Source organism: Capra hircus, chromosome 10 (genome assembly GCF_001704415.2).
Source record: "Capra hircus breed San Clemente chromosome 10, ASM170441v1, whole genome shotgun sequence".
Taxonomy (NCBI): Eukaryota; Metazoa; Chordata; class Mammalia; order Artiodactyla; family Bovidae; genus Capra; species Capra hircus.
In genome coordinates, this window is record NC_030817.1 from 91,969,202 (window position 1) to 91,982,435 (window position 13,234).

At 34.3% G+C, this 13,234-nt stretch overlaps 1 protein-coding gene across 1 annotated transcript in view; it reads left to right on the forward strand.

Annotated features, from left to right (window-relative positions):
* Positions 1–13,234, forward strand: part of AP3B1 (adaptor related protein complex 3 beta 1 subunit) — a 242,213-nt gene that overhangs the window by 105,573 nt on the left and 123,406 nt on the right. Inside the window, exons 10-14 of the mRNA XM_018053686.1 lie at positions 109–163; positions 251–322; positions 2,537–2,599; positions 5,322–5,454; positions 11,248–11,357. Of these exons, the coding sequence (XP_017909175.1) occupies positions 109–163; positions 251–322; positions 2,537–2,599; positions 5,322–5,454; positions 11,248–11,357 (433 nt within the window). The remainder of the gene's footprint in view (positions 1–108; positions 164–250; positions 323–2,536; positions 2,600–5,321; positions 5,455–11,247; positions 11,358–13,234) is intronic.

The following is a 13,234-nucleotide window of genomic DNA, read 5'->3' on the forward strand; positions in this document are numbered from 1 at the left end:
CTTTCAATATGAAGCTTACTGCTGATTCTTTTTCCTTAATATAGTGTTTACTTTAGGATATATTTTGTTGGAAAATATACCTAGTCAAAATTCTACTTTAATTTCTAGGGAAGTGCAATATATTGTCCTACAGAATATAGCGACTATGTCAATTCAAAGAAAGGTATGTATGTTGTGAACACAAAATTTAAGAGAGACATGAATGTACTAGTATCATAAATGTATTTATATATTTATTTTTGTAATCTAGGGTATGTTTGAACCTTATCTGAAGAGTTTTTACGTTAGGTCAACTGATCCAACTATGATCAAGATACTGAAGGTATGCATGCCCTTATTTTTCAGACACTTTAATGCATAATTACTTTGACACTATTGCTGTAACTTTTAGTTTAGCATTTTCAAAATAGAGACCTATTTTTTTTTAAATAGATGCATTGGGGGATTTTCTTTATGCTTTTAAAACTACGTTATTGTATACTAATTACTATGCTACATTTTAATAAGACAAAGTTAAGACATGCTGCCTATACCTTGAGTAACTCACAGTAAGTGAAAGAGACAGACATGTAAATGGATAATTTTAGCCTTGTGTTTTAAGTGATTAATAGATGTGAATTGAGTGTTGTGGAAAAAGAGAAAGATGCAGCTAATTTTCTGGTATGTTTAGAAAAGACTGGTGGAAAAGATGACATTAGAGTGGATCTAAAAAGAATGACATGATTTTGTCATTTTTGTTGTTGTTGGTAGGTAAGTTGATAGCAAGGTTGTAGGGTTCAGTGTAGGAAAAAAGGCACATTTTATGCAAATACAAGAGATTATGAAAGAGTTGTATTCAGGGAATGATAACTACAGTATAGAGTAGTTATGAATATAAAGTTATAATGATGAAAACAATGTGATACTTGGAATATGTGATAATAACATATGAAGCATGGAAACAAATCTATGCATATCAAAGGTATCATACATGAGGGGAGACATTATAAACCAGTGAGAGCTATTCAATAGTAGACTATTCAACAAATATTGGAATGATTGGTTAATCACATGGAGCTTAAGTTTAATTAAAAAAAAAAAACTAAGACATGCCCAAATTATATAATTAATTTACAGAATATTTGGTTTGCAGTTATGAAAAGCATCCAGGTCCTGAAGGTCAAAAGAAAGGTTGAGAAACTTTTATACTGAAAGAAACTAAACAACTAAATATTGATATGGAACTCATACACTATTTTTTTAATACATTATTGAGATAATTAGTGAAACCTAAATGTAAGTGATTATTGTATAGATTTGATGTATCAGTGTTAATTTCCTGGTTTTCTTGGTTGTATTGTGGCCTGTAGCACAATGTCCTTGTTTGCAGAAAATACGTACAAGATGTGTTTGAGGATGATGTGGTATCATTTTGGCAACTCTAAAAGCAAATGGCTTAGATAAAAACTGCTTTTCACCTTTTCTCTATGTTAAGAATATGACTTTTTAAAATAGTACAGCAAAGTAAGATGTTCTCATCAAAATAAAATGAAAAGTCAGTTCATAATCTAGGAGAAAATATTTCTAGTACATAACCTAAAAATTGACTAGTATCCGGAGTATATAGGAAAACGCATACAATCTATGCCTTTTAATTAGAGTGTTTAGATCATTTGCCTTTAATGTAATTACTGATATGAATATCTTTATGTCTACATCTTTCATTTTATTTTTCTGTTTGTCCCATCTGTTCTGTGTTCTTGTTTTCCTTTTTGAAGCTTTCCTTCAGATAAATTGAATATTTTTTTATGAGTAGATACTGAATTTTTTTAGCAAGCCTATTGGGGATGAACTTTTAATTGCACATTTCTTTTAACTAAATCCAGAAGAAAGAATTAAAATGTCTAAATATTTGGTTTGGTAAGATGAAGGAAAACTAATCAAAAGAATTAATTGGTATCTGGAATATAAAGGTATTACATGGAGGGCAAGTTGTTTTCTAACTTTATTATTAAAAGAAAAAGAAAACTGCCTTAAGTTGTTTAGGTTAATTAGACAATAAATTATAAAGTTGGAGCAAACAATTAGTGAAGGTGTAGAATTCTCTTTTTTGTAATTATTTTTTAAGCACCATATAATTATTCTGTTTGTAGATGTAGGGAGACAAAGTTCAACTGAAAGGTGTAGTGTCTCACATTTGTAATAGGCATTTAAAAAAAATAGAAATTACCTTTCTATTAAATGGCTAACCTTTATTAAATTCACTTTCTTTGTGTGTTTTTTTTTTAATTTTTATTTGAAGGATAATTGCTTTACAGAATTTTGCTGTTTTCTGTCAAACATCAGCAAGAATCAGCCATAGGTGTACATCTGCCCCCTCCCTCCTGAACCTCCCTCCCCATTCCACCCCTCTAGATTGTCACAGAGCCCCTGTTTGAGTTCCGTGGTCATACAGCAAATTCTCATTGGCTATCTGTTTTACATATGGTATTGTAAGTTTCCGTGTTGCTCTCTCCATACCATCAAAAAAAATTTACTTTCTCTTTTTCTACCTTAGCTTGAAATTCTGACAAACTTGGCAAATGAAGCCAACATATCAACTCTTCTTCGAGAATTTCAGGTTTGTGTCCAGTGCTAATTATGCAATAACTTCTAAAGCATCTGTTCAGTTTAAAGTTAGATATATGTCTTTCTCACTTTAGATGTATGTAATGGTATAAATAAAACTGTGTAATTTGGAAGAAGGTTGACAACTAATTTATAAGTTTTCAATAATAAACATCAACTACAAATTTTAAATTTAAGGGGAATAAAATGTAGTCCCTTTCATATTGTAGAATTTGAGAAACTAGTTTGTAACTCTTTGTTATCATCATCAATAGTTTGTGCTACACTCTACTCAGGAAAATGGCTTCATTTCTTATTTGGTTGTCCCTATTTGATTATCTGCTTCTATTTTAGACATTGTCTGCTAGCTTCATGTATAGCTCAAAAAAAAAATGGTTTAAAATTGCCCTTCTCATGATTGTTTAACTGTTAATGTTTGGTTGTATTTTTAAAATCCTGTATGTGGATAGATGAGATGCTTCCCAGATGCACATGCTTCAAAAACATAAAAAAATTGCCTCATGGCTCTTAGGCTTTTTATGACGAAAGAGTTAGCTCTGAAGACTTAGTGGTAGAGCACAGTAATAGAAAACCTTATATCAATATTGCGGGTTTTACATTTCACCAGCAGTTTTTCCTTAAGTATACCGCATGCCGCACAGTATTCCCAGAATTTTTGTCTACCCCTAGCTTTTATAGGTGGCTTCCCAGGTGGCTCAGTGGTAAAGACTCCAGCCTGCCAGTGCAGGAAACACGGGTTCGATCCCTAGGTTGGGAAGATCCCCTGGAGGAGGGAGGGCATGGCAACCCACTCCAGTATTCTTGCTTAGGTTGTGTGATAGGTGGTAACTTCTAAGTGTATAGGGTCCCAGAGAGTAGGACAGGACTGAGCAGCTGAGCATACGCACGCAGCTTTTATAGGTTAGGGTTGTTTTGTTGCTATGATCATTCTTTATGCCTGTCCTAAATTTCTTTTTAGCTATAAAGACCTTGTATTTCTTTTTGACTCTGTGATCTTATACTTTCAACAGGAGTAGTGGGATATTATAATATATTCATGCTTTGTAATTTTGTAACTGGATTACTATACTTTTATGCTATATATTTTTTTAGAAAAAGTTCTTATAAAACTAGGATATATGCTCATTTTATATTTGCATGGCAGAAAATACAGTATCTCAAGTTCTTAGCTAGTAATCTGTGGCTATAGAACATTGCTGAAATGTGACTTGTAACTCCTTTTTATAGGTTTGCTTATTTACTTTTAAGTTTCTGTCTTTGTGTTTGCAGTTGTCCCGTGTCTTGTCATGTATGATCTGTGTAATCAGTTTGGATGTCCTTTTGCTTTCTGCTTTCTTCTTCTGTCAGGTTACTGGAGTTGTAGGGAGTGAGTCCCAGGTAATGTTATAGCATTGTTTGTCTATTTCAGAATATTGGTAATTCAGTCATTTCATTTAATATCAGGCTATTTAATAAGGTCCATTCTTTAGTCAGACTTTTAAATACATTCTTTGTTTATACATCTGTTTTTATCACTGTCTGTACGTATACTTTTTTTGTGTTTATGTGTTATGTCCATAGGTGTTACAGTTTCTTTATAACTTTTTGAAATAATGGAGAACTTTTCAAAGGACTTATTTTTTGTGATTGAGGAAATTAGGTAATCAACTGGGAAATGGTTTTAAATACAGTGATTTTTCCTACAGGGAACTAAGAAATTTAATTTGTTTATTTCTTCAACATTTAATCATGTTTTTGGTGCCATTTTCACCAATTTCATGTGTCTTTTAGATAGTTTTTGGATTTTCTCCTCCATTTGTCATTTAGACACCATTTAAATGCATATCCTTTTTTGCATGTTAGATGAACAAGGTGTTAATTCTACGTTATGTGCTTGTTATTTGAGTTTGGGAATCTTTTTTTTTTTTAATTCCACTTGAAAATGGGATTTTAAATCCACTTATATTTTGTACATAAATGTGCATATTTATTAAAAGTACATATCTTTCTGTCTGTACACAATAAAAGCTTAGTTTTTGAATTAGGAAAGTAATAACGAAAGTGACAATTTTTTAGGCCTGTAGTGATTAATTTCTTGTTTGTATAAATATGTCGTTTACCTTGTATTTTTAAAACATCTTTTTCAAGAAAATCTTTTTCAAAAGTATGATGTTTTATTTTATTGCAAATCAGGTATATTTATAAAGTCTTTATTGAAATGCTCCTCACTGTGGCTGTTGTAGTTTTATCACCATTCAGATAACCTTTTTTAAAGTAAAATGTTTATTGGTGGCATATTGCTCCTTTTTCTCCACTTCTCCCAATTTTTAGGTTTAGTATCTCTGAAAAGGCCACCCTTTTTTCATGGACTCATAGATGCTGCCAGTTAAATGAACTGAAACCTACAAAAAGAGAGGTCTCATCATTTCTTTCAACCTTGCACTTAAACTAATTGCTATCTTGGGTGACTGCTCCCCCACTATCTGTTTTGGAGTTATAAGCTACTGTAGCTTCAGGTGAATGAACCTGACTTGAAAATGTGCCCGTACTACAGTCACATTCTTTAAGTGATAAAACAGAACTGAATTAAGTCAAAAGGTGGACTTCCTATTGTGCCTGTAGAGGAGAAGATTATGTATTCTAGAACTTGATTTTGACAAAGCTTCATATTGTAGGGATATTTTTCTTTGCTTGATAGTACCAGTGTATAAACTAATTGAGGCAATGTTTTTTAGACCTACGTGAAAAGCCAGGATAAACAGTTTGCAGCAGCCACTATTCAGACTATAGGCAGATGTGCAACCAGCATCACAGAAGTCTCTGACACATGCCTCAATGGCCTGGTGTGTCTGCTGTCCAACAGGGATGGTGAGTTGGCAGTTTCATTTCACTTGCAAATAATTTATCATTTGGATATTCTTGGCATGATCTACAAATTGTAATTTCTCTTTTAGTATTGCCTTTGAGCTTTTTCTGTATGCCTGTGATCACAATGAAGTGTAACATTTTATCTTTGAAATATACATATGCACACACACAGGGTTTTTGTTGTTGGTTTAGTAAATTGGATAATTAACTTACAAACAGAATTTTCTTGCCTGAACAGAACTAAGAAAATGTAGTCTGTTTATTTTATTTTTTCACAGTTTATTCACCTTCATTTCACCCTTTCCACAAAGGTTCCATTTTACTGGTTTTTAATGGCATGTAAGTCTTGTATAATATTGGTTCACCTGCAGAGGGTGCTAAAAGCAGGCAAATGACTTTACAACAGGAGAAGTTAAAAAGGCTAGATCAGAAAAGTAGGGTAAACTTGTAATTTCAAGTTGTTTTCTCCCAGATTAATTTAATAATTTTATATTCAAGATTAATTAAATGTAGAAGTCATCAATTTGGAACATCTTCATGTTTTTAAGCCAATCAGTATCTAAACATTTTGTAGAACTGGATAGATAATATCTAGTAAAATACATAGTCTAGAGTTCATTCTTTCTTTCGTAAAATATGTTATTTCTATGATATGGCTTTAAAATAATTGAAACCTTTTGGAGAAAAAAGACTCAACTCTCACCTTTAAAGGTATTTATTTATTTAATTAAAAAAAGATTCAAACAAGGGATTCTTTTTAGGAAACACATAATTTTCTGTATAAAATTGTTGAAATTATTTGTGGGATTCTAAATAAAATTATGTCATATCTAGACACAGGCATATATGACATAGCAACCATAGGGTGAAACATAACAAAATTGATTACTTTTTATATTTTATTTCAAAATAGCTTTTTACTACAAATATTACTCCTAATTATCTTTTCACACTTGTAGATCACTTTTGAAAGCTGTAACATTGTTGTAAGTACTTCTAATGAAAAAAACTTCTTGAAACAAAGTTTGTCCCCAAATAAGAGTGATCTTTACAATCAATATAAGATTATAACTGTTAACCTGTCAATTCAAGATATTATAATGGAGAGAACATTTTTCTGTGTGTAGTATTGTAACTCCAAATATGTGGCAAAAAAAAATTATCAAGGAAATAAATTTTTTTAAAACACTGACTATAGACGGTGATTACAGAGGATAGGATGCTAAACGTCATTCATTTTATCTATTTCTACTTTTAATAATAGCATCCTCTATGTGTCTATTTCTGTTACACTTTAAATTGTGAATTTAAAAATATGCCTTCATTTTCATATGTCTTTAATAATGACTTCCTATTTGATCAAACAAGACACACTTCACTTTGATTGCATACAAAAAGCACACAAATCAGAACACTGGCTAGTTCTTTCACATATAAAATATATTCAGGGTTTTTTAATTTTGTATTTTTATTTTTTTTTCTCACATGAAATTTTCAAGCTGGATATTAAAGCAGATGTTTCTGCTTCAGCTTTCTAGCACATTGATTTCTAAAAAAATATTTTTTATTCACTTCATTTTAAAAAGATGAATATTCTATACCCTTGTAGTACTTCTAAGTGAAGACTAGATCATTTTATAATTAGACAATGGGAGGAGACTAATTTATAATCATTCTTAAAGGTAGATTTACTAATTTAAACTGATATTTTAATGTTTAGACTTTTGTTTTTGGTAAGTCAAAACTCTGTTTATAACCATGGACCTTTTTTTCTGCTGTGAATATTAAGAATCTTAAATTGTATTTTTCAGGTTCTGATTGCATAGTTATCATTAGCCTGATTCTTTAACTCTTTATTGTACATGCTGCACTTCTGTAGTTTGGAAATTTGGCTCAGTAATGATAAAGAAAGCAATAATATTTTTCATTTATAATGGCCGATTGTTATAACAGAGCCTCTTTGTCTTTCTATTGAAAGATCTGCTTCTAGGAATAAGTGCTATGAATGAGGCCCTGGATTCTTTAAAATCTCTCAGACCTTTGGGACCTCTAAGGATCTCTGCCTCTTTGATTTTATATTGTAAATACTTCATCATCTCTTTGGATACTGCATCTTGCAGCTTCAGAGACAGCATTGAGGCTACATTATTTTTGCATATATTTAATATATTATTCTTGGACCTGTAGGGCTTTGGGGATTTTTTTTGTTGTTGCTGCTGACTTCTTCCTTCTTGTCAGGGACAGGACTTCTAGGAAGACTTGAAGGTTGTCCTAAAATAGCCCATTATCACTATGTAAGATTCACTGATAAACTGATTTCTTAAAGACCTTAGGGAGAAATCTGTATTTTCAGTAGACTTAACTTAGAATAATTTAACTCCCAGTTGATTTTCTTTCACAAAATTTGCTGGTCTGAAAAACTTTTTTACCATCTACTGTAGACTGAAAGAATTGGGGCAAAAGACTATTTTTAAAATTTTGTTTATATAATGTAATAAACATTTGTTGAAAATTTGAATTAGTTGAGGTATTTAGTGAGTGTAGAATAGATGAATAAGGTATTCACCAGCCTATAAGAAGGTCCTGCCTTTAAGGAGCTCGTATTCTAACAGAGGGACACAATAATATAAAACAAATATACTACAGTCTTCCTATCTATTGAACACTTACTCAGCTGCTAGCTATTGCTCTCATGCAGAACTAGACTACCTATGTTTGAATGCTAATGTTGTCTTGAATAAATTACCTGATCTCTTTGTGCTTCAGATTCCTCATTTGTAAAATGAAGATAATAGTAGGCTGTACTAATCTTGAGAACCTTAAGTGAAATAAACCAGTCACAGAAAGGTATATACTGAATGTTTCTGCTTGTATGAGGTATTAGAATAATCAAATTCATAAAATTCAAGAGTAGGAAGATACTTGCCAGGGGCTAGAAGACAAGGAAAGCGAGCAGCTACTAATCAGTGAGCATCATGTTTTACTTAGCAAGGTGAGTAAGCTCTGGGGATCTACTGTGTAACACTGTACCTGTAGTCAACAGTAGTGTATCTTATGCTTAAAAATTGGTTAGATGGTAAATCCCCTGTTACGTGTTCTTTCTAAAATAAGTTGGTTTTTTTTTTAATAGTAGGCTATAATTCTTAGAGTCAGTATAATTAAGTTCTGTTGAGGACAAAGAGAAAGGCCCAGAACACAAGTTCATTTTGTATTTGTAGGGGAGTGCTGAGGTCTTTGAAAGCCAAGAGGTAGCTTTCCTTGAAAGCCAAGGAAAAATAGGGTGGAATTACCCAAAGGGAATGGGAAGGCACCCAGGTTAGGTAAATTGCACCCCACTACCACCACCATCCCACAAGATGTTCAGGTCCTGATGCCTGAAACCTGTGAATATGTTATCTAAAGTGGCAAAGGGAACTTAACAGATGTGATTAAGATTCTTGAGATGGAGAGATTTTTCATCCAGTAATCTGGGACCCAATGTAACCAAATGTCAGAAGCATAGATTAGAATGATATCTTTGTTGGAAGGGGGCTTGAGCCAAGGAATGTGGGCAGACTCTAAAATTTGGAAAAGTCAAAGAATGGATTTCCCCCTAGAACCTCCACAGAGAACTTAGCCCTGTTGACACCGTGGTTTTAGCTCCATAAGACTTAGGTTAAATTCTGACTTCAAAGTGTAAAATGATAAGCTCATGTTGCTATCAGCCACCAAGTTTGTGGTAATCCGTAACAATAACGATCGGAAGATAAGGTGGCACCATGGCTCAGAGGTTAAGGGTTCAATCCCTGGGTTGGGAAGATGCCCTGGAGAAGGAAGTGGCAACCCACTCCAGTACTCTTGCCTGGAGAATCCCATGGAGGGAGGAGCCTGGTAGGCTACAGTCCATGGGGTCACAAAGAGTTGGACACGACTGAGCGACTTCACTTCTTCACTTCAAAGGGTCAGTTCAGTTCAGTTCAGTTCAGTTGCGTCCAACTCTTTGCAACCCCATGAATCGCAGCATGCCAGGCCTCCCTGTCCATCACCAACTCCCAGAGTTCACTCAGACTCACATCCAGCCATCTCATCCTCTGTTGTCCCCTTCTCCTCCTGCCCTCAATCCCTCCCAGGATCAGAGTCTTTGGCAATGAGTCAGCTCTTCGCATGAGGGTAAATAATGCCAAATTTTACTTCAACTATAGTTAGGGTTAGTCAACCTTGCCTGTACATGTGAATAATTAAAAATATACAACTTAAAAAAAAAAACAACTTGGACTAATTTTGCAATATGTTTTAAAAAGATAAAAATTTATACTATTGATTCTTCAAAACCATTACGTTGCATAGTCATTTCTTACATAACCACTTAGTGTTTCCTAGCAGAGGGTAAGTTTGATGAGGGCAGAGTGTCATTCTGATTTGTCTTTGTTTTCCTCATAGCTCCAAGAGGCGGTCTTTATAAAAGCAACACCTGCTCATAGTAACATAGAACATTAAGGATAAAATGGTAGATTCTGGTTCTGAGTTTGAAATCTCCAGTGCATCTTTCTTTCTTCATCTTTAAAATGCTAATAATAAGCTGCCTACCCTATGTTATTATGAGAATTAAAATACATACATCATTTCTTTAACTAAAACATTGGCTTCCCTGGTGGCTCAGTGGTAAGGAACCCGCCTGCCGATGCAGGAGATCAGATTAGCTCTCTGGAGAAGGAAATGGCAACCCACTCCAGTGTTCTTGCCTGGGAAGTCCCATGGACAGAGGAACCCGGCGGGCTATATATAGTCCATGGGGTTGCAAAAGAGTCAGACATGACTTAGCAACTAAACAGCAGCAGCAGCAGCAAACTAAAACATTATGAAATATTAATATATCATTCCCATGAAGAAATATATATAATATGAAATACATATTTCAATAATAATTAGAATGATAGTAAATTTTGCTTGTATTTTTAAAGGGAGCTAGATAAGAAAATGTATTTCAGAGAAAATGAGTAACAGAACCCTAGTCATGGCATATTTTCAGGGTAATATTAAAATAAACCTTTATAATGTATACCAGGGAATCTCTAATATCCATGAATCCCAGCTGATTAAAAAAAAAAGCCACAATAACAAGGAAAGGTAGTGTTGGTGTCTTTCTTTGGTATTGGTAACCTTAGTAATTGCTTATATAAGATTCATTCCATAAAGTCAGGTGCTCTGACTGGTTTATTGTGTTTCACTGCTGATGCCACCAAAGACCAAGCTCTGGACCACTAATTAGTCTATGATAATGCAATCTCAGAATCCCAGTTTGAGGATCTGCTTCCTGGAGCCACTCCTCGTACCAGTTACTGTTAAGGCCCTGGCAAGAAACAGGCGATACACTTGAAAGAGATGATTGAAAAGAGTTCAACGAAGGAACTATTTATTAATTGTGGGTGGGATTAAGGGAAGCCAGCAAGATGTACTGTAATACCCCAGGGCTAGCGGGCTAGCAGAGGTGGGAAGCCTTTGCCATATCTAGAATTAAAGGGGAAGGGCTTGAGGATTGGGAGCAGTTATCAGACCCTGAAGGAGAGAGTCCCTCTTGGAACTGAAGCCTTCAATGGAGAAGTGCTCGCACTGCCAAGGAGATCTGGCAGGAAAGGGATCCAGGTTGTGGATATTTTCTCTTGTTTTATTTTTTGCCTAGTCGTTTAAGAAATGTGCAGTGTTTTGCTAAATTAAATTTACATTTTACTAAGAATACTGTGTTTGAGTTGACTTTGAATTGAATTGAAATTCATATTTAAATACGAATAATCAGATTTTTTTTTTTCTTTTCAGAAATAGTTGTTGCTGAAAGTGTGGTTGTTATTAAGAAATTGCTGCAAATGCAACCCATACAACATGGTGAAATTATCAAACATATGGCCAAACTCTTGGATAGTATCACTGTGAGTACCAGTGAAGAGCTCTTTGCTTTCCAGTACCAGTTGAACTGAATTTTATTCAACAAATTATGGTTTTGTTAAAATAAATAGACATACTGAAGTATAATGAATAAGAGAGCTACACAGTCTGGATTCTTGTTCTGAGATTCTGCCCTGTTGTGGAAGCAAATCACAGATCTGAAAGAGGGAGAGGTTGCAGTAAATACTGCATATTGGATTGGAATCGGATGTGTCAGCGTGAACTCCGTTTGTTTTTATTAGATAGCTAGGTGTGTTGGAGTATATATGTGCAGGTGTGTGTGTCTGCACACATTTGTATGTACATATGAATGCATTCATGAGTATACAAAGATATGTTTCTTAATGTGGCCTTTAAGGGGACCTGCATGCAATGATAACCCCAGTACCAGTGAGCACACCTAGTGCCCAGATCCTGTTTGTTTTCTTTTGCTTTAATTGAGATATAATTTCATAGCATAAAATTCACCCTTTTAAATCTAGTATTCAGTGACTTTTGGTGTATTCACCAGGATGTGCAATTGGAGGACCTTTTCATCATCCCTAAAATCAGGTCCCTAAGCCATGGCTCCTGATCTTCCCCATACTTCAGCCCCTGACAACTACTGATGTACTTTCTGTCTCTATGAATTTGCTTTTTCTGGACATTTCATACAGTTGGAATCATGTGATACGTGGTCTTTTGTGTCTGGCTTTTTTCACTTTAGAATGTTTTCAAGGTTCATGCACAATGTACAAGTAGTACCACACCCCGCTTTGGGGAAGACTTTGGTTTTTAAATTCCATTCAGCATTTAAAGAAATAGGACTGCTTAGAGAAATGGCTGATTTTAGAGCTGGGCCACAGAAAGAACATCTTGTTGGGCCGTAAAAACATGGCTCTGCTCATGGAACGGTAGAGATGTCAGAATTTAAAAGAGTTCCCACTGGCTAGTTTGAGCAACAAAATACATGATAGTAAAAGGATTATAACCTATGGAATAGGGTAAGAATCTCTGAATCCAAACTGGATGGATGAATGAATAAGTAAGAGGAAAGGAAAGATCTTTTACTATATTCTCACCACAGTTCTTTTTCTTCTTATCTACTCTTACTGTTGGTTAATAATCAAAGTTAGGACTTCTTACAAAGACTGTATATGAGAGATTAAGAGACTAGATTTGAAAATCACATGACTTGGGTTCAAATTTAGTCTCTGCCCTTTACTAGCTTTGTGATCTTAAGCAATACTTGACTTTTCCTTGCTCCAGTTTTCTTTTCTGTAAAATTGAAACACGTGTACTAATGACTTTATAGATCTGTTGTGAGGAATAAATGAGTCAACATAAATGAAACTTATGTTGGGGCTTCCTGGTGGCTCAGAGGTTAAAGCGTCTGCCTGGAATACAGGCGACCCGGGTTCGATCCCTGGGTCGGGAAGATCCCCTGGAGAAGGAAATGGCCACCCACTCCAGTACGCTTGCCTAGAGAATCCCATGGAGGGAGGAGCCTGGTAGGCTACAGTCCATGGGGTTGCAAAGAGTCAGACACAACTGAGTGACTTCACTTTCTTTTAAATGAAACACTGAGAATAGTGCTTAGTGTAAACTTTTATTGTGATCATGGCTGTTGAATTTAATAAGCATCCTTGTTGCTCTTTCTGTTTTGGTTATTTATTTAACATAACTCCTATAGTGTTAATCATATGTCAGGCACTATTCTAAGCACCCTAAAAATATAAATCATTAATTTTAATTACAACTCTGAAAAGTAGGTTCTATTCTGTTTTACATAAAAGAAAACGGAGGCAGGATTATTAAACTTTCTTACAAATATAGAGCAACATAGAGCAACTTAATTCAATGAAAGTTGTTTATGAAAAAT